This window comes from Rhinoraja longicauda, chromosome 6, assembly GCF_053455715.1.
Source record: "Rhinoraja longicauda isolate Sanriku21f chromosome 6, sRhiLon1.1, whole genome shotgun sequence".
Taxonomy (NCBI): domain Eukaryota; kingdom Metazoa; phylum Chordata; class Chondrichthyes; order Rajiformes; family Arhynchobatidae; genus Rhinoraja; species Rhinoraja longicauda.
The window spans coordinates 72148913-72175945 of NC_135958.1; the positions used below are offsets into that span (position 1 = coordinate 72148913).

The following is a 27033-nucleotide window of genomic DNA, read 5'->3' on the forward strand; positions in this document are numbered from 1 at the left end:
AGTTCCTTCCTGACATCGACTCTTGTGTAGGAGGGAACTTAAGCCATGCTAGTGTATCATTCACATACATCTTCCGTGCTACTTTGTACAGTGATCAAAACTGTCTTTATATAGGACACAAGTGAGGCGTCATTGTGTCCTGGTTTGTACTAGTGCCAGAAAGAGACCCAATCAGGCCCAGTTACTCGAGTGACAAGAAAACGTGCATTAAGTGAACAGTGGAGCACTGTGCATAAGTTTGAGTTGCTGATGTTTTATGACCTAGCTGCCAAGAAATGTTGTTTTAAAACACGCTTCCTTCTCCCCCCATGTCCTTCCACTGTTGGAATAAAGATGAAATTACCGAAGATCTGAGAACCATTGCAAGGGACGTGATGTAAGAAGTAGCCATCCAGAAGTATTTACCCAGAGAGTGGATGAGGTTAAATCCAGTATGAATGTCTTTGTTAATGTCTTTGTTATCAGCCTGAAGAAGGGTCTCGACGCAAAAAGTCACCCGTTCCTTCTCTCCAGAGATGCTGCCTGTCCCGCTGAGTTACTTCGGCATTTTTGTGTCTACCTTCGATGTAAACCAGCATCTGCAGTTCTTTCCTTCACGAATGTCTTTGTTATTGTGTGTCTGGGGATGAGTTGGTGGACTTGACCGACTGTGCCAATGAGCTGTGGGACTCTGTGTGTTCTACAAAGGTCTGACTAGACAGCTTATAGCTCTAAACTCAGAAATTCATGTAAAGTGAGAGTTAGCAGATTAATTGTTTTAAAAAAAAAATGTTTTATATTCTTGGACACAGTTGGTTGGAAACGCTACACACACACAAGGAATGCATTTTCTATCGTTTTTATTCCATTGTGATTTCTTACTTTGCATAAATACCCAGTCTTTAAGACTTAGCTGGAGGGGCTATCTGAATTGGTCTGAAACTGAGTGATTTTGATCCTTGGAAGAAGGGGGGAAATGAATTACCGTCATTTGAATTCCAGCGCTGATTTTAAGAAAACATCCTGTTACTTTTCCTGATGGGAGTCCTTGGCCACATATCAAGAATGGAGCTTTCTGAAGCAGCAAAGAGCTCCCACCAATCCCTTGTAAATGTCATGAAAGTGCTAACAGGTTGAACTGGGGAGAACTATAATGTTCAGTTCAATTCAGTTCAATTTCGTTTATTGTCACATGTACCGAGGTAGAGTGAAAAGCTTTTGTTGCGTGCTAACCAGTCAGCGGAAAGACAATACGTGATTACAATCGAGCCATTTACAGTGTGTAGATGCATGATAAGGGGAGAATGTTTAGTGCAAGGAAGAAGGCAGCCTGACCAAAGACAGCCTGAGGGTCACCAATGAGGTAGATAGTAGTTCAGGATCGCTCTCCGGTTGCGGTCGGTGATTCAGTTGCCTGATAACAGCTGGGAACTGTTGCCAATAACTTTCAATCTCTCACGCATTCCCTGACACAAAATACCTAACTCATTCCAGCAGCATGAATTAGGGATGCTATTGCATGAAGCCACATGGGTAAAGTTAGGAACAAGAAAGGGTGGAGGTGTAACATAGAAATCCTAATCGTCAATGATACTTTATTGGTACAGTGAAATGCCTTGCTTTGCATACGACCCGGTAAAATCACACAGCAGACCTCACCTAGGCAGTACCGTGGCAAGTGTCGCCAAGTTTCTGGCGCCGACAAAGTTACAGAAGTTCACCAAAACAGTCCCATTTACAGTTTCATCAGTCAACAGAAGATGGAGGAACGTATAAGTAGACAAATAACATAAAGACACAGGTGGCACAGCGGTACGTGAGGCACGGTGGCGCAGCGGTAGAGTTCCTGCCCTTGCAGTGCTTGCAGCGCCGGAGACCCAAGTTCAATCCCAACTATGGATGCTGGCTGCACGGAGTTTGCACGTTCTCCCCGTGACCGCGTGCGTTTTCTCCGAGATCTTCGGTTTCCTCCCACACTCCAAAGACGTATAGGTATGTAGGTTAATTTGCTTGGTGTTAGTGTAAATAGTCCCCAGTGTGTGTAAGATAGTGTTATTGTGCGGGGATCGCTGGTCGTTGTGGAGTCGGTGGGCCGAAGGGCCTGTTTCCGCCCTGTATCTCTAAACTAAAAACCTTTTAAAATAATTTTAAAATAGGGTTACAGTACAACTGGATTTAAATTTTCCATTTATCATCTAGGATTGCCTTCTCGGTAAACGCTGAGAGGGGGCAGAACTTTTCAGGTATGTCGAGGGGGTCCTTTCGACAAAGTTAGTCGAAAGACCAATGACCAAAACGACATTACTGAACCTTGTATTGAGCTGATCAAGTGGAGGCCGTTTACTCTTTGGAGCGCAGGTGGAGGAGAGGTGATCTTATCGAGGTGTATGAGATCATGAGAGAAATAGACAGGGTAAATGCACAGAGTGTTTCACCCAGAGTAGGGGAATCAAAAACCCGAGAACATATGTTTCAGGTGAGGGGGGGGGGGGGAGTTTTAATGTGAACCCGAGGGGCAACTTTTTTACACAAAGGGTGGTGGGTGTACGGAATGAGCAGCCAGAGGAGGTAGTCGAGGCAGGGACTATCACAGTGTTTAAAAAACATTTGGGCATGTACATGGATGGGACAGGTGTAGAAGGAAATGGGTCCAACGCAGGCAGGTCGGACTAATGTAGAGAGTCCCACCTGTCTGTGTTTGACCCATAACCTTCCATAGGGGACGTAGGTCAGCGTGGGCAAGCTGGGCAGGGGTTTAACAGAGGCATAGATAAGGTGAATGGTCACAGGCTTTCCCCCAGGCTTGGTGACTGAGGAATGAAAGAGGGTAGGTTTAGGGTGAGAAGGGCACGGTGTAAAGGACACCAGAGGGACAATCTCTTCATGCAGAGGATGATGCATGCATGGAATGACTTGCCAGAAATGGAATTAAAACAAGCAGGACTGGTCAGCATTGGTGAGTCGGGCGAAGGGCCTGTTTCCATGCTGTTTGACTATACGACTCTAAAGGAGAAGAAACAGAAAGTAAACTGCTTTTTCAGTGCGTGTTTTACCGATTTCCCTCAACTATGCCTGCGTAGCTGTGTTCATTGGAGACACAAGGAACTGCAGGTGCTTCTTTCCAACAAAAAAAGACACAAAGTGCTGGAGTAACTCAGCGGGTCAGGCAACATCTCTGGAGGACGCTTTGGGTCGCGACTCTTCGTCAGACACTAGTTGTGCTCGTCGTTCATCGGTAACAAATGGTCCTTGTGGAATTTTGTACCTTTGGAGTCTCCGCCATTTGAAATGGTTCTTGGCCGAGTGTGCCATTACACCATGGTTGTGCGATGGAGATTCTGAGGCTGGCAATGGTTCCTTTGCATTGGTGAGAATCTGCGCCTTGGACCGAGCTATCCAACACAGCTACCAGCTACACAGTTCCCCATTGTCGGCGTCAGCTCTGACACAATCTGCTTCAAAAGACTTGTGGAATCAAGCTTCCTTAAACACTTAATAGAGGTGTATGAGATCATGAGAGGAATAGATTGGGAAGATGCCAATTTCTTGGTTCCTAATGACTTTAATACCACCAGCAGTAAGCATTAACTGATAGGATTGTAAATAGGATAGGAAAGTTAGGTTACAAATTTAATAGGTACAAAAATAATTGTAGGCTGGGATTCTATTCCTTGGAGTGCAGGAGGATGAGCGGCGATCTGATAGAGGTGAATAAAATCATGAGAGGAATAGATCGGGTAGACGCACAGTCTCTTGCCCAGAGGAGGGTGAATCGAGGACCAGAGGACAAAGGTTTAAGGTGAAGGGGAAAAGATTTAATAGGAATCTGAGGGGTAACTTTTTCACACAAAGGGTGGTGGGTGTATGGAACAAGCTGCCAGAGGAGGTAGTTGAGGCAGAGACTATCCCAATGTTTAAGAAACAGTTAGATAGATACATGGATGGGACAGGTTTGGAGGGATATGGACCAAATGCGGGCAGGTGTGACTAGTAGTAGCTGGGACACGTTGGCCGGTGTGGGCAAGTTGGGCCGAAGGGCCTGTTTCCATCCACACTGTATCACTCTATGACTATGACTTCCTGCCTCTGAGCTTGGAGTGAACCAAAGTCTCGGGAGCACAGACCTAATGTGGGGGCTGAAGGCAGTGGTGCTCTACCTTATAATTAAAATGAAGTCGTTGTTTTCTGTGTCCAATTCCATCATTTAGCCGTAATTAAAGGAGGACGTAATTATGAGTAATTTCAATGGTAAATGCTCAGCCATGGGTCACCATAAAACAATGGGTTTCTTTTACAGTCTGATCTTTCTCGATACTTAATTTTTTACAAGGTTCTGCACGCCGCCCAGTAAACTGTGCAGCAGGAACGCGGCTGAGAAAGTTCACCTTGGAACATGTCACTGCATTGGCAATAATGATGCTGTCAGGGGTGGCTCTTTAGGGACAGGCCCAATAGTGGATGTTCTTTTTCTTTTCAGCTGTTTAGTGTTCGGTAATGAACACACTGAAGGCACAGTCCCCCCCGTCCCCCGTCCCGTCCCCCCCAGCCAAAGATTAACCATGTGAACGGTTTCCAAGCCCTTGGTGCTTTTCTGTCCCATTGTTACACCTTTCTAAACAGGCACACCACAAGAATCACAACATGAACACGTGCGTGGATATGGAGACAACAGCATGTTCTTTGCTTTAAGATACATTAAGATAAGTTCAGTCTGGAGATACAGCGTGGAAACAGGCCCTTCAGCCCGCCGAGTCCACGCCGACCAGCGATCCCCACACACACTCGCACTATCCTACACACACTAGGGGCCGTTTACAATGATGCCAAGCCAATTAACCTACAAACCTGTAGGTCTTTGGGGGGTGGGAGGAAACCGGAGATCCTGGGGGAACCCTCGCAGGTCACGGGGAGAACGAAAAACTCCGTACAGACAAGCACTCGGGTCACCTCGTTCTCACCTTCCACCCCACCAGCTAGCGGATCCAACAAATCATCCGCCAACATTTCTGTCACCTACAACCCCACCACTGGCCATATCTTCCCATCCCCTCCCCTTTCTGCGTTCCGCAGAGGCCGTTCCCTCCGTAACTCCCTGGTCCACTCGTCCCTTCCTATCAAAACCACCCCATCCCCGGGCACTTTCCCCTGCAACCGCACGAGATGCAATTCCTGTCCCTTTACCTCCCCCCTCAACTCCATCCAAGGACCCAAACAGTCTTTCCAGGTGACACAGAGGTTCACCTGCACTTCCTCCAAACACATCTATTGCATCCGCTGCTCCAGATGTCAACTCATTTACATCGGCGAAACCAAACGCAGGCTCGGCGATCGTTTCGCTCAACACCTGCGCTCGGTCCGCGTTAACCAACCTGATCTCCTGGTGGCCGAGCACTTCAACTCCCCCTCCCATTCCCAGTCTGACCTTTCTGTCATGGGCCTCCTCCAGTGCCATAGTGAGGCCCACCGGAAATTGGAGGAACAGCACCTCATATTCCACCTGGGCAGCTTGCAGCCGAGTGGTATGAACATTGACTTCTCCAACTTTAGATAGTTCCTCTGTCCCTCTCTTCCCCTCCCCCTCCCCCTTCCCAGATCTCCCTCTATCTTCCTGTCTCCACCTATACCCTTCCTTTGTCCCGCCCCTCTGACATCAGTCTGAAGAAGGGTCTCAACCCGAAACGTCGCCCATTCCTTCTCTCCCGAGATGCTGCCTGACCTGCTGAGTTACTCCAGCATTTTGTGAATAAATACCTTCGATTTGTACCAGCATCTGCAGTTATTTTCTTATAGCATTTGGGTCAGGATCAAACCCGGGTCTCTGGCTCTGTAAGGCAGCAACTCTACTGCTGCGCCACCATGCCGCTCTGCTGTGGTTTTCTTTAATAAACAAAAAGAGAGATGTTTGCAATTTTCCAGCTTACAAATTTAACAAGCAGCATTTGTAATCTAGTCTGGTAATTGTTTTTTGGAGTCCCCTTGCTCTTGTTACAAGTTTTGGTGTTGAGTCACTCTCTGGACTGCTTTTGAATTCAAAAGTTGTTGTTCCTCCATCAGATTTGAATTCAGTGCTTCACTCCCTGATGTTTGTACAGGATCCGACTCGTACACAATTTCACGATCAACTGGTTCACCATCCATAGGTTTTAATTGGCTGAGCTCTTATGATCCACATGAAGTGTCCAATTTTGTCACATATACTGACCAAATATCTCTTGCTTCCACAGTCCTCTCCTGTGCATCCAAATTGAAACTTCTCTGAGTCAGACTTGGCAGGTCTAGCACTGGGCCGGGTGGCACAGTAGGGTTTTCAACTGTCCCGTATTAGCCCGGACATCCCGTACTTTGGGCTAAATTGGTTTATCCCGTACGGGACCGCCCTTGTCCTGTATTAGGCCCGGGGGGCGCTGTAGGCCCAGACGCTGTAGGCCCAGACGCTGTAGGCCCAGACGCTGTAGGCCCAGACCCTGTAGGCCCGGACCCTGTAGGCCCGGACGCTGTAGGTCCAGACAGTGTAGGTCCAGTCAGTGTAAGTTTGGACAGTGTGGGTTCGGAGGCCTGGGCGCCGCCTAAAGGAGGTTGCGTAGCAACCCGCCTCACGGCCCAGGGCGGCCGCCATTGGTGGAGTGGGAGCACGTGGCCGCTGGCTGGGTGAGGTCACCTTGTCCCGTATTTGGAAGTGAGATAGTTGGCACCCCTATGGCACTGTGGAGCAGCAGTAGAATGGCTGCCTCAGAGCGCCAGAGTCGCAGGTTCGATCGTGACTACAGGTGCTGTCTGTACGGAGTTTGTACGTTCTTCCTGTGACCTGCGTGGGTTTTCTAGGGGTGTTCTGGTTTCCTCCTACATTACAAAGATGTACAGGTTTGTAGGTTAATTGGCTTCTGTAAATTGTAAATTGTCCCTAGTATGTAGGATAATGCTAGTGTACGTGGTGATTGCTGGTCGGCGCGGACTCGGTGGGCCGAAGGGCCTGTTTCCGCGCTATACCTCTAAACCTTTATAAGATCACCCCTTATCCTCTTGCGCTTCAAGGAATAAAGTCCTAGCCTGCTCAGCCTCTCCCTATAGTTTAGTAACTACCTTTCCATTTCCACAGTAATTCTGGTTGTAGTAAGACACACAAGGCTACATGGGGGCTTAGCCCTATTTTTTCCATTAGTCCTGGGCAGCTGGGTGGCGTAGCAGTAGAGCTACTGCCTTACAACGCCAGAGACCCGGGAACGATCCTGACAACGGGTGCTGTCTGTCTCCGAGATCTTCGCTTTCTTCCCAAACTCCAATGACTTGCATGACTAGTAGACCTACTTAGTAGGTTAAATAGTAGTCAGTCTGAAGAAGGGTCTCGACCCGAAACGTCACCCATTCCTTCTCTCCTGAGATGCTGCCTGACCTGCTGAGTTACTCCAGCATTTTGTGAATAAATACTTAGTAGGTTAATTGGCGTGGTATAATTATAAAATTGTCCCTAGTGTGTGTAGGATAGCGTTAGTGTGCGGGGATCGCTGGTCGGTGCGGACTCGACGGGCCGAAGGGCCTGACTCTGGGCTGCTCTAAACTAAAAACTAAACTCTAAACTAAAAGGCAGCTTTGGAATAAACGTGAAGTCCTCATAACGTGAGTTTTTCAACTTGATCTGCCTTGCGTGTGTGCAGGAGACTGACTTGCAGATGTCGGAACTGTTGTGCGCCGCGAACAGATAGACATTTGTACTCAGCAGCTCCGGTTTCCAGTTATTAGGTATTGCAGTGGCGGCTTCTTCCCCTCCCAGCAGGCACTAACAGCTCACAACTTGCATCGCATCTTATTTATACTGAGTGCAGGAACCATCTGGATTAAACAGATCCACCGGATTTTGAGCATAATAGTAGTGGCTTAAAAGGCACAGTGAAGTCTGTGAAACCAGGCTGCGGATGGCAGCATGAGGCATGTTGCTTGGTGTCCTGAATATGATCTTCCGTCCACAATTTCCCACTGTTCCCCTTCAGTAATACGTTAAAGTCGAACTGTTAAGAAGGAAAGAAAATCTGATCTTCAATTTGAATAATTGAATGGGAACAGCTCTGGGCTTAAAACAAAAAATCGTCTGGAGATCACATTTCACCCCCTCTCCCCGATATAGGGTGACTTGCAATATTAAACAGGCCAGACTCACCGTGTTTCAAACGTTGTATACTTAGTGGTTGGCCAGGAGCAACGTGAATAATGAGATGCTAGATGCACAGAGAACAGATTAACATTTCAGCCGTAAAAATGGGCTATTGATCATGGTGCACACATGTGGCACAGAAACCTTCTTTATAATTGATTTTAAAAAAGGCGCAGACTGACTTTCTCAGAAAGCCATTGTACATTTATCCTGCACTGTGCTTGAAGGAGAGTGTATTGGGTTGTCAGTAGCAACTGGGAAGGATGTGTGTTTAAAGCTGTAAGTAATTTGTTTGGTCTGCACCACCAGGGAATGCTTGTGCTGGAGAGGACAAGGATCCAATGTATTTTGACTGATGATGTTGTTCTCCTTGCGTGGCCCAGGGCAAGATATTCCGATTACCAGATTTCCCCGTCAATGCTTCACTCTCTTCTGGGAGTCGATGAGGTCCCAGCAAAGTTAATTCCACCTGCCGTTATGGTTGCTCTGTCCACATTTGTGTTTGCAACCGAATGTGTTGGTTGAGGTGAAGGGGGTTGAGACAGGGATCGGATACCACCGGCATCTGTCCACCGTAAAGGCCTCGATTGTAATCATGTAAAGGCACAAAATACAGCATTAACTCAGCGGGACAGGCAGCATCTCTGGAGAGAAGGGACGGGTGACGCTTAGGGTCGAGACCCTTCTTCAAACTGACTGTAATCATGTCTTGTCTTGTCTTTCTGCTGACTGGTTAGCAGGCAACGAAAGCTCTTCGCTGTACCTCGCTCGGCATATGCCATGATAAACTACAACTATGTTGGGATGGGGTAACTGCACCATCTTACGACTGGGAGTGATGTCGGGAAGACCGTTTACTATCCCTATCCAGGGGGCCATAAAATCCCTCAAAATCCCCCGGTTAATGGTTCAATGGTTCTTTATTGTCACCTACGCACAGCACAGTGAAATTATTTTGCACAACCCATAAATGCACAGTCGCCATATTTTGGCGCTGTTTTACAAGGAAAAGTCTAAACTCTTTGGGCTCCGCATGCTGGAAGTACTAGAGCGCCCCTGGTCCAGGTAAGCCCCAGCCTGCTGCAGACCCGCCACCCAGTGCAGTTTAGTTTATTGTCACATATAATGTGGTACAGTGAAAGGCTTTTGTTGCATGCTATCCAGTCAGCGGATTACAATCGTACCATTCACAGTGTATAGATACATAGAAACATAGGAAATAGGTGCAGGAGTAGGCCATTCGGCCCTTCAAGCCTGCACCGCCATTCAATATGATCATGGCTGATCATCCAACTCAGTAGCCCGTACCTGCCTCCTCTCCATACCCCCTGATCCCTTTAGCCACAAGGGCCACATCTAACTCCCTCTTAAATATAGCCAATGAACTGGCCTCAACTACCCTCTGTGGCAGAGAATTCCACAGATTCACCACTCTCTGTGTGAAAAAAAACTTTCTCATCTCGGTCCTAAAAGACTTCCCCCTTATCCTTAAACTGTGACCCCTTGTTCTGGACTTCCCCAACATCGGGAACAATCTTCCTGCATCTAGCCTGTCCAACCCCTAAAGAATTTTGTAAGTTTCTATAAGATCCCCCCTCAATCTTCTAAATTCCAGCGAGTACAAGCCGAGTCTATCCAGTCTTTCTTCATATGAAAGTCCTGCCATCCCAGGAATCAATCTGGTGAACCTTCTCTGTACTCCCTCTATGGCAAGAATGTCTTTCCTCAGATTAGGAGACCAAAACTGTACGCAATACTCCAGGTGTGGTCTCACCAATGCCCTGTACAACTGCAGCAGAACCTCCCTGCTCCTATACTCAAATCCCCTTCACTATGAATGCCAACATACCATTCGCTTTCTTCACTGCCTGCTGCACCTGCATGCCTACTTTCAATGACTGGTGCACCACGACACCCAGGTCTCGTTGCATCTCCCCTTTTCCTAATCGGCCACATGATAAGGGAATAATGTTTAGTGCAAGGTAAAGCCAGTAAAGTGCAATCAAGGATAGTCCGAGTCTCACCAATGAGACAGATAGTGGTTGAGGACTTCTCTCTGGTTGTGGTAGGATGATTCAGCTGGGAAGAAGCTGGGAAGAAACTGTCGCTGAATCTGGAAGTGTGTGTTTTCATACTTCTATACCTTTTGCTCGATGGCAGAGGGGAGAAGAGGGAGCGGCCAGGTTGTGACTCGTCCTTGATTATGCTGCTGGTCTTGCCGAGGCAGCGTGAGGTATAAATGGAGTCAACAGAAGGGAGGTTGGTTGGTGTGATGGTCTGGGCTGCGTCCACAAATCGCTGCAATTTCTTGCGGTTTTGGATGGAGCTGTTTCCAAACCAAGCTGTGAGGCATCCTGATAAAATGCTTTCTATGGTGCATCTGTAGAAGTTGGTGAGAGTTGTAGGGGACATGCCGAACTTCCTAAGCCTTCTAAGGAGGTAGAGGCGTCGGTGTGATTTCTTGGTCATTGCTTCAATAGGGGTGGTCCAGGAGAAGCTGTTGGTGAGGTTGGTTGGTGTGATGGTCTGGGCTGCGTCCACAATTCGCTGCAACTTCATGCGGTTTTGGATAGAGCTGTTCCAAAACCATGCTGTGATGCATCCCGATATAATGCTTTCCTGACCCGATGTCCCTCTCTTCTCCCGACCTCCTCTGTGTCCCTGGGGGTTGGCACCTCCTGTGGCCAATGCTGGTATTTGTTCGAACAGCCACTCGTCCTTCCATCTTGCAGTTGGTTGGCAGATACAAGTAGCTTGCGTTGGCCTCTGCCGTTCCACGACAAGTAGTCCAACAAATATCACTGGACGTAAGACAATGGAGCGAACATGGGCCACAAGGCTTCTCTAACCTGTTCTGCTCGTTAATAGTTTAGTTTTATTTATTGTCACCTGTACCAAGGTGCAGTAAAAGGCTTTTTTGTTGCGCGCTACCCAGGCAGTGGAAAGAATATACATGATTACAATAAAGACGTCCAGATTGTACAGTTACAAAGTAGAGGGAATAGCCTTGCAGTGGGAAGGTGCAGGAAAGGTGCTTGAGGGTTACTGCCTTACAGCGCTAGAGACCCGGGTTCGATCCTGACTACGGTTGCTTGTCTGTACGGAGTTTGTACGTTCTCCCCGTGAACTGCATGGGTTTACTCTGAGATATTCGGTTTCCTCCCACACTTCAAAGACGTACAGGTTTGTAGGTTACTTGGCTTGGTATAAATGTAAAATTGTCCCAAGTGTGTGTAGGGTAGTGTGGAGTTAATGTGCGGGAGTCGCTGGTCAGGGAGGACTAGGTGTGCCGAAGGGCCCGTTTCCACGACGTATCTCTAAAACAAGAGATCTCTAATCTCTAGACAAAGTCCAGGGATAAAGTCCAGTAAAGTCTGATTAAAGATAGTCCGAGTGTCTCCAATGAGGTAGATGGTGAATGGTGAATAAGACCATGGCTTCTCTGATCTTGATCTCAGCTCCACTTTTGTGCTTGTTGCACATAACCCCTGACTTTCCTATAAACCAAAAAGATTATTGGTCACGGGGAGAACCTGCGTGGGTTTTCTCCGAGATCTTCGGTTTCCTCCCACACTCCAAAGACGTACAGGTATGTAGGTTAATTGGCTGGGTAAATGTAAAAATTGTCCCTAGTGGGTGTAGGATAGTGTTAATGTACGGGGATCACTGGGCGGCACGGACTTGGAGGGCCGAAAAGGCCTGTTTCCGGCTGTAGATATATGATATGATATGATATGATTATTGTGATAACCCAGGCTCGGTGGTTACACCAAACCATGAGCCTTCACTGCCAAACACTCCAGTCAGAAATTTCCCCTCTGATTTCATTTAACAGTTTCTACCCAGCTGTTATCAGGCAACTGAACCGTCCTACCACAACCAGAGAGCAGTGTTGAACTACTATCTACCTTTGATGTCCCTCGGACGCTCCTTGACCGGACTTTGCTGGCTTTACCTTGCAATAAACGTTATTCCCTTACCATGTATCTGTACACTGTAAATGGCATGATTGTAATCATATATTGTCTTTCTGCTGACTGACTGCCTGACTGACTCGCTGGCTGTACCTCGGTACACGTGACAATAAACTGAACTGAACAACATAAAAATGAAATGAATATTCATTTTCTCCAAAGGCTTTCATTCTGTTTGTTTTTTATGCAGACTGATTTTTCAAAATCTCTGTCCCAACCTCATGATTTACTTTTAGTTTTAGAAACACAGCATGGAAACAGGCCCTTCGGCCCACCAATTCCCTGCCGATCATCGATCACCCGTACATTCTAGTTCCTCGTGATCCCACTTTCTCATCCAGTCCCGACACACTGAGACAATTTCACAGGGCCAATTAACCCACAAGTCCGTACGTGTTTGGGATGTGGGAGGAAACCGGAGCACCCGGAGGAAACCCACGTGGTCACGTTCCCATTCCCACGCTGACTTTTCTGTCCTGTGACTCCTCCACTATCAGAGTTTCGCTGTCGTCCTGTCCTGCTGAGATTCACTTTTGTATCACTCGTTATCACCTTCCCCGCAGCCAACAATGGACCATTGTGGGCTCCACCTTTCCTTGATCATCTTGGTGCTGGCTTTGATCTGTAATTTTGCATATCTTTCATCCATTTGTTCTATGTACCTTTTCATATCTCTTGTTTCCCTCTCCCCTGACTCAGTCTGAAGAAGGGACCTGACCTGAAACGCCAACAATTCCTTTTCTCCAGAGATGCTGCCTGACCCGCTGTGTTACTCCAGCTTTTTGTGTCCATCTTCGGTGTAAACCAGCATCTGCAGTTCCTTCCTACACATGTTTGTGATCCATGTGCTTCAGTACTTCACGCTCATTGAGCCACGAAAGGATGCTGGAGGTCCTGGTAGTTTACGGACAATTTAGTCACCTCCGTGCCGACATAGTTAGCTTTCAGCTGGGAGATGGAGCTGTTAACAAACATGGTTATTGCGAATCAAATAATGTGTAAATCGTGGGTGGGATGAGCATGGAAACAGTAAAGCTGCTGCTGTTGGCAAAGAAATGGGTTCAGGCTCAAAATTGATATTGATGGTCTTGTGGACTGTAAAGTGGAAAACTCAAAGTGGAAAATAACAAGTTTCCCTTTTTATGTGAGACCACACAGGCTGTGTTGAGTAAAACACAGACTTACACACGGACACGGAGCTGCAGACTCGCGCACACAGACACGCACACAGATATGCCGCATATACACACACACACACACACACATCCACAGGCACACGTACAGACACACACAGATACGCACGTACAAACACATACATACATGCCCACAGACATAGACATCCAGACACTGACACACATACAGACACACACGCACACACAGGCACACACATAAACACACACACACACATAAACACACACACACACACAGACATACACATAGGCACATGCACACAGACATACAAACACACACACAGACACAGATGCACACACAGACACACGCGCACACAAACGCATACACAACTGCACATACACAAACATACAGACACAGGCATACAGACACAGGCATACATACAGACACACACAAACACATACACACACACACACACACACACACACACACACGCACAGACACACACATACATTTTTTGCACATGCACACCCGGATGGCCACACACACCTCATGCACACGCACACACACGCAGAGCTGTAATGCTCAATCTACCACAACCTTTTCAAAGGAAGATCTCCCCATCAGTGAGCTGGAACCCCCCAAATCAGCATTGCTGAGAATGTCCCAGAAGAGCAAAAGAATAAGAAGCAGTCATTAGAATCATTCATTTTAAATGTTCCAAGCCTCCCATTTGATTTAGTCAATTGGCAATACTGGGGCTGAGTGAGTGGCCGTTGTGTTAAAGAGGACGGGACGCTGTTATTTATGTGCCTGAGCTATTGAAGTGCTTGCAGAGGCATATGTGTGTCCTGGGGGAAGTGTATGGGCGCCTGGAAATGTGAGACACCCTCTTCACGCGTGAGAAACGGAAGAAAGAATGATGGAAACATCTCAACTGTTACTGCAGCCCAGTGTTCTGGTGTCCAAAAGCCTGGCAGCACAGGAATGATATTCAAAGTGCCAGTAGGTGTTGGCTCGACTTATACAATCAGAAGAATGCATGCAGGCTGCAGCAGTCTTTTTGTGACTAACTCCAATTTATCTGTTTCATTTCTGGGGCAGGATCTTGAAGCCGAGCCAATGGCAGGCGAGACAAGCCAAAGAACGCAAAGCAAAGCAGCTTTTCATAATTTGAGATGATTTGCAGCTAATGCCATATGTGTAGCTTATTGCCTCGAGAGATTGGCCACAGAGAGCAGTTTGGAGTGCCCTTAAGTAGTAAGAGACAAATATGAATTGTTGGGGTTTTTTTTTTCAAAATCCTTGACAGTCCTCACCAAGGATAGACACAAAATACTGGAGTAGCTCATCGGGACTTGCAGCATCTCTGGAGGGAAGGAATGGGTGACGTTTTCGGGTTGAGACCCTTCCTCGGACTGAGGGTCAGGGCGAGGGAGTCTAGAGCTACGGAAGGGAAAGGTGTATTTTACACTTTGTGCCAAACATAAAATGAGTCTGAAGAATGATCCCAGAGAAAACCCACGCAGGTCACAGGAAGAACGTAAAAACTCCGTACAGACTGCACCTGTAGTCAGGATCGAACCCGGGTCTCTGGCGCTGTAAGGCAGCAACCCTGTGCCACCATGCCGCACTGAGTCGTATTCTATTTCAACCTTCTGAAATATACACCCCTTTATTCCGTTAGATCTTCTTAATGTCCCTCCAACCTGTGCTACGAGAAGAAGACATAAAGAACTGGAGGTGTTGGTTTACAAATAAAAAGACACAAAGTTCCGGGGTAACTCAGCGGGTCAGGCAGCATCTCTGGAGAAGATGGATCCAGAGATGCCCGACATGTTCTCCAGAGATGCTGCCCGACCCACTGAGTTTCTCCAGCACTTTGTGATGGATTCAGGTTCGGTGGTTTGACATGAGGTAAATAAGTACTTGAAGGTCTTTATTCACAAAATGCTGGAGTAACTCAGCAGGTCAGGCAGCATCTCAGGAGAGAAGGAATGGGTGACGTTTCGGGTCGAGACCCTTCTTCAGACTGAGTTACTGCTGAGTTACTCCAGCATTTTGTGAATAAATACCTTCGATTTGTACCAGCATCTGCAGTTATTTTCTTATAGTACTTGAAGGTCAGTCAGAATACATAGATGAAACATAGAGAAAAAATATATATATATTTTTTTTCTATGTATAGTCTATGTGTTCTGACTGACTTTCAAGTACTTATTTACCTCATGTCAAACCACTGAACCTGAATCCATCAGTCTCATTCCCTGTTTAATGAAAGGTTGATTTGTTTTTAAGTTGTGCAATCATAATGCACTTTTTGGATCTGTTTACCTGCCACAGAAGCATTCCTGATATGAGGCTTTTTGCCCTCAGGAGTTTTATGATGAACTTAGACTCTTATATTCTGCAACACACCTCATTATTACCCCTGAGATAGTCACAAAATGCTGGAGTAACTCAGCGGGTCAGGCAGCATCTCTGGAGAAAAGGAATAGGTGACATTTTGGGTTGAAATCCTTCTCCAGGCTACGTTTCGGGTCGCACCCCTTCATCAGTGTTACTCCAGTATTTTGTGCCTCCCTTCGGTGTACACCAGCATCTGTCGTTCCTTCTTACACTCATTGTCACCCCTGACTGTCTGCAAGGAACCAAAATGAGTTCTGGAAACTTGAAGAATAGCAGATATTTACTGGTAAACTGCATTTAGTTTGAGAACTGCGGTTAATTTTCCAAAGACAATTATATCCATTTTATTTTTTAAAAGTTCAATGGTTGTTGAATACTCTGGGGCTCTACACAAGAGCCATATGATTTTCAAAGCAAATTCCTTTGCTTCAGATTTCCTTGGTCTCTGTAATGTGTCTGGAAAGATGTATGGAACACGAACATCTGTGGCCTTTACACAAAGGGAAGAATGTTGCTGAGGAATTGAGTTATAGAATATCAAAGTCGTAAAAGCACTAAACAACACCAGTGTCCAGCTCTGGTAAACAATTGATCTTCAATGTTTTAACAAGCAAGACTTAAGTGTGAGGCAGAGATATTTCAACTATGATCCCTCTGCATTAAAAGGGCAGCACAGTGGGGCAGCTGGTAGAGCTGCTGCCTCACAGCTCCAGAGACCCTGTTTCTATCCTGACCTCGGGGGCTGTCTGTGTGGAGTCGGCACGTTCTCTCCTGTGACCGCGTGGTTTATAGACAATAGACAATAGGTGCAGGAGTAGGCCATTCGGCCCTTCGAGCCAGCACCGCCATTCAATGTGATCATGGCTGATCATTCCCAATCAGTACCCCGATCCTGCCTTCTCCCCATACCCACTGACTCCGCTATCCTTAAGAGCTCTATCTAGCTCTCTCTTGAATGCATTCAGAGAATTGGCCTCCACTGCCTTCTAAGGCAGAGAATTCCACAGATTCACAACTCTCTGACTGAAAAGGTTTTTCCTCATCTCCGTTCTAAATGGCCTACCCCTTATTCTTAAACTATGGCCCCTTGTTTTGGACTCCCCCAACATTGGGAACATGTTTCCTGCCTCTAACGTGTCCAACCCCTTAATAATCTTATACGTTCCGATAACATCCCCTCTCATCCTTCTAAATTTCAGTGTATTCAAGCCTAGTCGCTCCAGTCTTTCAGCATATGACAGTCCCGCCATTCCGGGAATTAACCTAGTAAACCTACGGTGCACGCCCTCAGTTTTTAGTTTTGTGATACAGCATGAGAACAGGCCCATCAGCCCATTTAGTCCGCGCCGACCAATAATCACTCGTACACTAGTTCAATACAATACAATACAATACAATACAATATATCTTTATTGTCATTGTACCCAGGGGTACAACGAGATTGGGAATGCGCCTCCCATACGATGCAATAATTTATGTAATTAACAGCAACCCAACGAAACGAAACAGTTGGAACAGTTTTTAGACAGGGTAAAGTGCAAGTTGATCTATGCGTTGTGGTCATCCGGCTCAGCAGGACCGGTTCATAGCAGCTATGGCCCTGGGGATGAAGCTGTTCCTGAGTCTGGAGGTGCAGGCGTAGAAGGCCTTGTATCGTCTGCCCGATGGAAGGAGTTCGAACAGACTGTTGCAGGGGTGTGAAGAGTCTTTGTGGGTGCTGGTGGCTTTTCATGTTATCCTAGTTTTTCATTGTACACACGAGGGGCAATTTACAGAAGCCAATTAACCTACAAACCTGCACGTCTTTGGATCATGATGGTCTTGTTCGGCACAAACATTGTGGGCCGAAGGGCCTGCGCTTGTACAGCACTGTTCTATGCACTATTATTTCAGAAGCTTATGACAGCGACAGAATATGTAAAGCAATGTTAGATCACTGTGCAGTGACGCATATTCCACTGATGTATGAGATCCATGACACAGGTCTTGTACTTGTTCATCAGCCACAGTTTCAAATTCGTCCATTCATCATTCCCGTTGACGTGATTTCCTGAACAAGTGGTAACAGTGAATGAATCCTGTCCTGTTGACCTTGTCTTAACATCCATCTTGCACTGAGCCAATATTGAACAACTCACTTAAGCAACTTGTCCACAGTCCCAGTCAGAAAGTGGTTATGATTAATTTGGCAGTCAGTCAGACCAATTGTTTTAGTCTGTGGGAATTCCAGTTCCAAATTTTTATCAACATCATGAACAGGGGGGGGGGGGGGGGGGGGGGGAGAATGCAAAAACACGTCCTTTTTTCTTGGATCATCTCAGTGGTGCAGTGTTGCAGAATACTTGACAAGTGCTTATTTTTCATTGTTCGTTTTAGATGCAGGTAATTAAAACTAATTTGCAGCACATTTTCAAGCAAAATATATCCTATTTTGTAGATTACCATTAGGAAATGTACTGCGACCAATAAATCATCTCGGCACTGATGGATTGCTGCAATTTCCCCACACGAAGAGTAAAAACACACAGAAATTCAAAGTAATGTACGTCCATTAATCATTATTGACTGGCAGAAGCAAAGCTGCTGAGCCGCTGCCTCACAGCGGTGGAGACCCGGGTTCGATCTTGACCCCGGGCGCCGTCTTTGCGGGGTTTGCAGTTTCTCCCTGTGCCCGCGTGGGTTTCCTCCGGGTGCTCCGGTTTCCTCCCACATCCTAAAGGCGTGCGGGTTTGTCAGCAAATTGGCCTCAGGAAATCGCTCCTCGTAGGTAGGCAGCGGAGGCAAAAGTGGGATAACGGCAAGGCACTGACTAGGGCGGCACTGTGGTGCAGCGATAGAGTTGCTGCCCGACAGCGCCAGAGATCCGGGTTCGATCCTGACTAGGGGTGCTTGTCTGTATCGAATTTGTACGTTCTCCCTGTGATCTGCCTGGGTTTTCTCCAGGATCTCCGGTTTCCTCCCACACAACAAAGGTGTACAGGTTTGTAGGTCAATTGGCTTGGTATAATTGTAAATTGTGCTTGATTTGAGTAAGTGTGCGGGGATCGCTGGTCGATGCGGTGGGCCGAAGGGCCTGTTTCCGCGCTGTGTCTCTAAACTAAACTGAACTAAACATGTAACTGGTGTGAACTGGTGATCGATGGTCAGCATGGACTCGGTGACCTAAAGAGACCGTTTCTTTATCTGGATGCTGTATCTTTCGATCAACCTATTGAAGTTTTGAATCTCATGTTCAGAGTGATCATCGTGCGAGATTTGCATTCATTTGTTCGTCCACTTATTATTTTTATTATTTCTTCACAGGAACTTAGCGATTGGGATTGGACTGCAGAATTTCCCTGAAGGCCTCGCAGTTAGCCTGCCCCTGCACGGAGCAGGTGTGTCCAAATGGAGGGCTTTCTGGTGAGTAAGTAGAAGGCAAGCGTGGATAAAGAAACATTTAAAATCAGATTTAATCCACTTAAAAATCTAACCATAACGTTTAAAAACCACTTTTTTTTCTTAAAAAAACCCAGAATATGCCGGATAAACTGAATACAACAGCAGCGAATTGTAGAGGCAGCCCATCACACAAACCAACCTCCCTTCCATTGACTCCATTTACACCTCACGCTGCCTCGGCAAGGCCAGCAGCATGATCAAGGACGAGTCGCACCCTGGCCACTCCCTCTTCCCCCCATCTCGCATCGGGCAAAAGGTATAGAAGTGTGAAAACGCACACACCTCCAGATTCAGGGACACTTTCTTCCCAGCTGTTATCGGGCAACAAAATCATCCTACTGCATCCAGGAAGCAGTCCTGAACTACTATCCACCTCATTGGTGACTCTCAGACAATATTTGATCGGACCTTTCTGGCTTTACCTTGCACTAAACGCTATTCCCTTATCATCTGTGCACTGTAAATGGCTCGATTGTAATCATGTGTTGTCTTTCCGCTGACTGGTTAGGACGCAACACAAGCTTTTCACTGTACCTCGGTACACGTGACGATAAACTAAACTGAACTGAATTGAACTGATATATTCCAATCATTATTTACAATTTTAGTTTATCTTAGTTTAGTTTATAGTCACGTGTGCCAAAATACAGTGAACAGCTTTTTTGTGGCGTGCTATCCAGTCAACATAAAGACTATGCATGATTTCAATCAAGCCGTCCACAGTGTACAGATACTGGATAAAGGGTATAATGTTTAGTGCAACATAAAGTCCAGTAAAGGGTGATTAAAGATAGTCTGAGGGTCTTCAATAAGGTAGATGGCAGGTCAGGAACGCTCTCTAGTCGGTGGTAGGATGGTTCAGTTGCCTGATAACAGCTGGGAAGAAACTGTCTCTGAATTTGAAGCTACGAGCTTTCACACTTCTGCACCTCTTGCATGATGGGAGAGGGGAGAAGAGGAAGTGTCCGGAGTGAGACTCGTCCTTGATCATCTTATTCATTGTCACTTTGAAGAAGGGTTTCGACCTGAAACGTCACCTATTCTTTTTCTCCAGAGATGCTGCCTGACCCGCTGAGTTACTCCAGCATTCTGTGTGACTACCTCCATAGATGCTGCCTGACCCGCTGAGTTCCTCCAGTGATTTTTTATTTTTTACCCGGAAGGTATATTGTGTTCCATTCGAATGGATCCTTATGTTCAGTGTTACACTTGGAACGGTTCGCAAACTGTTCAAGCTGAACATGTCTCGAATGGCGGAAACAAAACACAGTCCCATGAGATAACATTAAGTAATAGTCTGGCAATGGAACATTATTGGCATCGTTGTGACAGATGGAAGCACCATCATTCTTCAGAAACTAGGGAAAAGTTCAGGACTTAACATGTAAAAATGACATTTAAAAAGCTGCAAGACTTTCTATGCTGTGCATATACAGAGAGTTGTGCAAGAACGTGCACTAAATATTCAGGCTGAATCGTCCCAAACTCACCATCAACTCACCATCGTCGTTTAGAGTTTAGTTTAGAGATACAACGTGGAAACAGGCCCTTCAGCCCACAGAGTTCAGGCCGACCAACGATCACCCATTCTCACTAGTTCTATCCTACACACTGGGGATAATTCACAGAAGCCAATTAACCTACAAACCTGTAGGAAGGAACTGCAGGTGCTGGTTGAAATAGAAGATAGACGCAAAATGCTGGAGTAACTCAGCGGGACAGGCAGCATCTCTGGAGAGAAGGAATGGGTGACGTTTTGGGTCGAGACCCTTCTTCAGACTGATGTCAGGGGAGTGGGCGGTACAGAGATAAGGAAGTATGAGGCGTGAACACAGGACAACGGGAATGGAGATCAAGGAAAATGTAGAATAGATCATTGTTAGTTGGGAGAAGGTAACAACAAAACCTACAAGCCTGCACGTCTTTGGGATGTGGGGGGACACCGGAGCACCCGGAGGAAACCCACGCCGACCAGGGAGAACATGCAAACTCCACACAGACAGCATCCGAGGTCAGATTCGAACCTGCGTCTCTGGCGCTGTGAGGCTGTGTAGTTTAAGAATACCACTCATCACCATCACACCACACTCTGATGCATTTGAGTCTATGCTGTGCCCAAATCCTGGGAAGAAATGAATAAAAGCTACATGGAAAGAATCTACAGGTTAAATGAGGTGTTCCTTGAGGAGTTTTAACATCCAAACAGATCCATTCAGATTCACCCAACAGATTCAATCTAATGAAGGGTCTCGACCCGAAACGTCACTTATTCCTTTTTTCCAGTGATGCCACCATTAACTCACCAGCATTTTATGTCTATCTTAGAAAAGATGAACACATAAGATCGACACAAAAAGCTGGAGTAACTCAGCGGGTCAGGCAGCATCTCTGGAGAAAAGGAATAGGTGACGTTTCTGGTTGAGACCCTTCTTCAGTCTGAGTGTTACTTGGAGAGGGAGTTACAGAGATAAGGAGGTTACAGAGATAAGAGCTCAAAAGAGTTGCAGATCAAGGAAAATGTAGAATAGACCATTGTTAGCTAAGAGAAGGTGACAACGAAGCAAACAGAGATACAATGTAATCAGAGGGACAGTCAGACTGGTCGGAGAACCGGGAAGGGGGAGGGATGGAGAGAGAGGGAAAGCAAGGTTACTTGAAATGAGAGAAGTCAATATTCATACCGCTGGGGTGTAAACTGCCCACGCGAAATATGAGGTGCTGTTCCTCCAATTTGCACTGGGCCTCATTCTGAGCTCACTCACTGGCCTCACTCACTCACTCACTGGCCTCACTCACTCACTCACTCACTCACTCACACTCTCACTCTGATGATCAAGGGAAGGCGGAGCCCACAGTGGTCCATTGTGGGCTGTGGGGCAGGTGGTAACGAGTGAAACAGTGAAACTCAACAGGACGACAGTGAAATTAGTGCGATGACTAGTGGGGCAGGAAGACGGAGAGAGAACTTCCTTTTCAGTGATCTGGGAAGTTGGTTGCTAACTATTCCTTGTCAGTGTGGAAGAACGGGCAATAGCAAATCAGTTAGGTTGAATTGGGAGGGCTTCAGTGTTTTGATTGTTGCTAAGAAAAGCTAACAGTGTCTTGTTTTTAAACGTCAAAAACCACCCGCTTTGCTGGGTTTTTTTTTCTGGCTTATCTTATTGGCAGTTAACTTTGTGTCTCCTTCCCAAGTAAATCTGTCTTTTTTGTGAGATAAAACCTTTTTCTTTTCAACACAGCCTGCTTTGATCACATATCTCCATGTCATCGCGTTTGAGTGGTTTTGCACAGCAATAGAAAGCAGGTTTCCTTGCAGATACTTAGTGTTATCTGCAGATCCTGGGCTTCCTGATAGTTCCTATCGGGCAGTTTCTCGCTGTGTTCTTATGCCGCGTGGCGTGAGAGAATTATGACAGCCGACCGGCACGTTTGCACTTGTTTCTGGGAGGGATCCTCCTCTGATTTATTCCCATGTTTTCTGGTCCGTGCCCCATTCTGCACCCTGCAAGATGCAGTTTGGGGAGGCCGGGTTAAAAAAACGTGCCCCAGAACCAATCTTTCCGCTGGAAACAAACTGCTGGGTAAACTCAGCGGGTCGGGCAGCATCCGTCGAGGGAACGGACAGTCGACATTTCGGGAGGTCCGGGCCCTTCTTCAGACTGATGAAGCGGTGGGGGGGGGGAGAAATATGGAAAAGAGAGGTGAGGTGGGACTAGAACGAAGCCTAGCAAGGGCGGCTCGGTGGCACAGCGGTAGATTTGCTGCCTTGCAGCGCCAGAGACCCGGGTTCGATCCTGACCACGGGTGCTTGTCTGTATGGAGTTTCTACGTTCTCCCCCTGACCCGCGTGGGTTTTCTCCGGGATCTCCGGTTTCCTCCCACACTCCAAAAACGTACAGGTCTGTGGGTTAATTGGCATGGAAAAAGTATAAATTGTCCCTCGTGTGTGTAGGATAGTGTTAATGGTCGGCGTGGACTCGGTGGGCCGAAGGGCCCGTTTCCGCGCTGTATCTCTAAACTAAACTAAAATGAAGGATAGAGCTTGTGTAGGGGTAATCGTTGGTCGGCACGGACTCGGTGGGCTGAAGGGTCTCGTCCCAAGCTGTTTTTCTAAACTAATTGTCAGGTTTATTTGTTTACTCAGTGCCCCATTTCTCTAACTCAAATTGTTTCCCTGATGTAAAGGTACGGCCAGTTAAGTGGCATGGTTGAGCCAGTGGCGGGAATATTTGGTGCGTTTGCCGTAGTCCTGGCCAAACCCCTGCTGCCCTACGCCTTGGCCTTTGCAGCCGGTGCCATGGTATACGTTGTAGTTGACGACATCATTCCTGAAGCACAACTCAGGTGAGCACTGAATAATTCCTTGCACCTTCGTGGAGTTTTACCACAGTTGTCTTTCCCAGTTGACCAGACAATAGCAAGGTCAGGTCAACTCGGGTCTATTGTCAAGTGCGGGTGAGATACAGGAAGTTTAGTTTAGTTTAAAGAAACAGCGCGGAAACAGGCCCTTCGGCCCACCGACCAGCGAGCCCCACACATTAACACTACCCTACACACACCAGGGACAATTTTTACATTTATACCAAGCCAATTAACCTACAAACCTGTACGTCTTTGGAGTGTGGGAGGAAACCCAAGATCTTGGGGAAAAACCCACGCAGGTCACGGGAAGAACGTACAAACTCCGTACAGACAGCATCCGTAGTCGGGATTGAACCCGGGTCTCTGGCACTGCAAGGCAGCAACTCTACTGCTGTGCCACCGAGCCGCACCAAAGTACAAAGTAAATCTTGCTTGCAGTCGCAACACAGGCACATAGACTGAGACAAACACATAAAAATAAATGTCACAGGAAACCCTCGCAATAATGCTATATAACGGCTTTTGGTTTTAGCGGACCAAGGCTCCAGTTGCGGCCCCCCCCTCCCCCCTTCCTCACTTCCGCCAGTTACCCAACGAGTTGGCGCCACGTGGCGGAAGCTTCCGGTTACGGGAGAGGAGGAGGGAGTGAGCAACATGAAGGTGGCGTGAGTACTGGGCCCGGCCCCGGCTCTCTGGCCTGTGAATTACCGCTTCTTTAACCTGCCGTGTTTCATCCCTCCCGGCCTTGGGTTAAACTTTACCCGCCTCACTCGGTTATAGTGGACAATGGGCAATAGCGGGCTCCACCCCTCCCCCTCCCCCTCCCCTCTGAGGCCTGTTATTGCAAGGGCTTGTTGTATACATAAGCCACGTATAATTCTGCAGAAGTCGGAAACTCAATGTAAATTCTGCAAGTTCACCAGTGTAAGCACCATCGCAATCAGCAGATATAAGCTGTTAACAAAAAACTGGCTCCAGTCTCAACATCACCCATTCCTTCTCCCCAGAGAGGCTGCCTGTCCCGCTGAGTTACTCCAGCATTTTGTGTCTACCGTCGATTTAAACCAACACCTGCAGTTCTTTCCTACACATCCCAGTCTCAACATGCTGGAAATGTACAGCAGCTTCAGGTACACAAATGCCTTGGTTGGCCTTGGAGAGACCGTGGGAGAGATTTACCAGAAGGTTCCATGGATGAGCAGAACCAGTCATAGAGTCACACAGTACAGAAACTGGCCCTTCAGCCCAACTTGGCCATGCCGACCAAGATGCCCCATCTAAACTAGTCCCACCTGCCTGCTTTTGGCCTCTATCCCTCAATACTCTGAAATAGACAATAGACAATAGGTGCAGGAGTAGGCCATTCGGCCCTTCGAGCCAGCACCGCCATTCAATGTGATCATGGCTGATCATTCTCAATCAGTACCCCGTTCCTGCCTTCTCCCCATACCCCCTGACTCCGCTATCCTTAAGAGCTCTATCTAGCTCTCTCTTGAAAGCATCCAGAGAATTGGCCTCCACTGCTTTCTGAGGTGGAGAATTCCACAGATTTACAACTCTCTGAGTGAAATCCATTCCTATCCATTAGTAAAGGGGATTTAACGAATGTATTCTGAATTGTGGTGGGATTTGATTTAAAAAAATGAACCTGCCCCCTCCAGGAGGGAGTTTGATCAGATGTGGTTTTCACACCGGAGGCCAAGTTTACAGGAGAATTTCCTTTCCCACGGCAGATTGTTATGATCGAAAATACACCGCTTAAAAGGGTGATGAAAACTGCTTTAATAACATTCAATTAAAATTTAGAGATGGGAAAAGAGCAAGGGAATGGAACAGATTGTGGGCACAGGCAGAGAGGGCCTAACGACCTAATTTATGCCTCGTTTAAACCTCGGACCTGGTTTGACACAATGTTAAAAAAGAGCACAGCAAGTTAAAGTTTCAGGTGGTGCCCATTTGTCAGATGAACATCAGGAAAATAAGGAGTCTGAAGAAAGGGTCTCGACCCGAAACGTCACCCATTCCTTCCTTCCAGAGATGCTGCCTGACCCGCTGAGTTACTCCAGCATTTTGTGTCTATCTTCGGTGTAAACCAGCGCCTGCAGTTCCTTCCTCCACATAAGGAAATAAACATCTGCAGTTAGATAAAGTTTTAATAAGGCTGTTCAGATGATGTCTCACAACCAGAGCAAGTTCAATTGCTTTATAAGTAATAGCAGACCATTACAATTGAATAATTCGCTCTGAACTCATTGCCAATTCTTTAGTGATTCTCACGGTGCCTCAGAGATACAAATTTACTTCGACTCTGCTTCAACAAGCGGAGTACTAAAGTGATCCAATGTGGATCAAGGGGCAGCATGGTGGCGCAGCAGTAGAGTTGCTGCCTTACTGCACCAGAGCCCCGGGTTCGATCCTAACTACGGGCGCTGTCTGTATAGAGTTTGTACGTTCTCTCCGTGACCGCGTGAATTTTCTCCGGGTGCTCCGGTTTCCTCACACACTCCAAAGACGCACAGGTTTGTAGGATGTGTGGGGGGAAAAAACTGCAGATGCTGGTTTAAATTGAAGGTGGACACAAAATGCTGGAGTAACTCAGCGGGTCAAGCAGCATCTCTGGAGAGAGGGAATGGGTGACGTTTCGGGTCGGGACCCTTCTTCAGTCTGATTCAAAGTCCATTCATTCTCTCCAGAGATGCTGCCTGACCCGCTGAGTTACTCCAGCATTTTGTGTCTACCCCAGGTTTGTAGGATAATTGGCTTTGGTAAAATTGTAAAATTGGCCCTAGTGTGTAAGATAGTGCTAGTGTACAGGGATCGCTGGCCGGTGTGGACTCGGCGGGCCGAAGGGCCTGTTTCTGTGCTGCATCTCTAAACTGAACTAAAAAAGGGTAGATGAGCTTCCAGTAATAATTTGTAATCTCGTTCCCAACATAACGTGGAGGTGTGGAGTAAATTCCACTGAATGGAAGTAATGTTCAACCTTTTAAACACTGTGTTCTTTAGGAGCTCCGTTAGATTTATATTTTTGTCATTGGTCAGGTACAAACAGTTTGTGGTCCTTTTCGGTGGCCGCCTCCATTGACTGGGCACGAGGTGTCCGGTTTTCTTGCCCTTGCTCAGGCTTTGTGCAATTTATTGGGTCTCAGTTGCTTGAAGGTGCAATTTTTTTTCCTCCAAAACTTCCATTTTGTTCTCCCCTTTGAGCTCTGCCACATCAAACACCATTTCCTGGCCAGATGTGTAAGCGGACAAACTATTATCAGCTGCAGGCCTTTAATGAGGCCATTTTTTGTGCGCTTTACTAGAAAGCACAGAGCACTGTGGAGTGACTTTTATTGTATTTTGTTAACTGCCCTCTGCTTGTGTCAGTCCCACTGCTGTGTTTCCAGCACCAACAGCTGGGCTGATATTATAGGATCCTTGTTCCTCCAGAACGCACAAAGCTGGTACTGTGCCGGTGGCGAAAGGCTACACATTTATTCGGAAATTGCCTTCAATAAAATAGGGTGGCTTGATTTTCATTCCTTCAGAGATTTGTGTTGAGGAACAGTTTGATCTCCCTCTGGTTTCCTGCAATGCACTTTATGAGGA

At 46.9% G+C, this 27033-nt stretch overlaps 1 protein-coding gene across 3 annotated transcripts in view; it reads left to right on the forward strand.

Moving 5' to 3' along the window:
* slc39a11 (solute carrier family 39, member 11) overlaps positions 1–27033 on the forward strand; it is a 588303-nt gene that overhangs the window by 556715 nt on the left and 4555 nt on the right. For all 3 annotated transcript variants that reach the window (XM_078401340.1, XM_078401337.1, XM_078401338.1), the window contains exons 7-8: positions 18940–19038; positions 23263–23421. In XM_078401340.1, coding sequence (XP_078257466.1) covers positions 18940–19038; positions 23263–23421 — 258 coding nt within the window. The remainder of the gene's footprint in view (positions 1–18939; positions 19039–23262; positions 23422–27033) is intronic.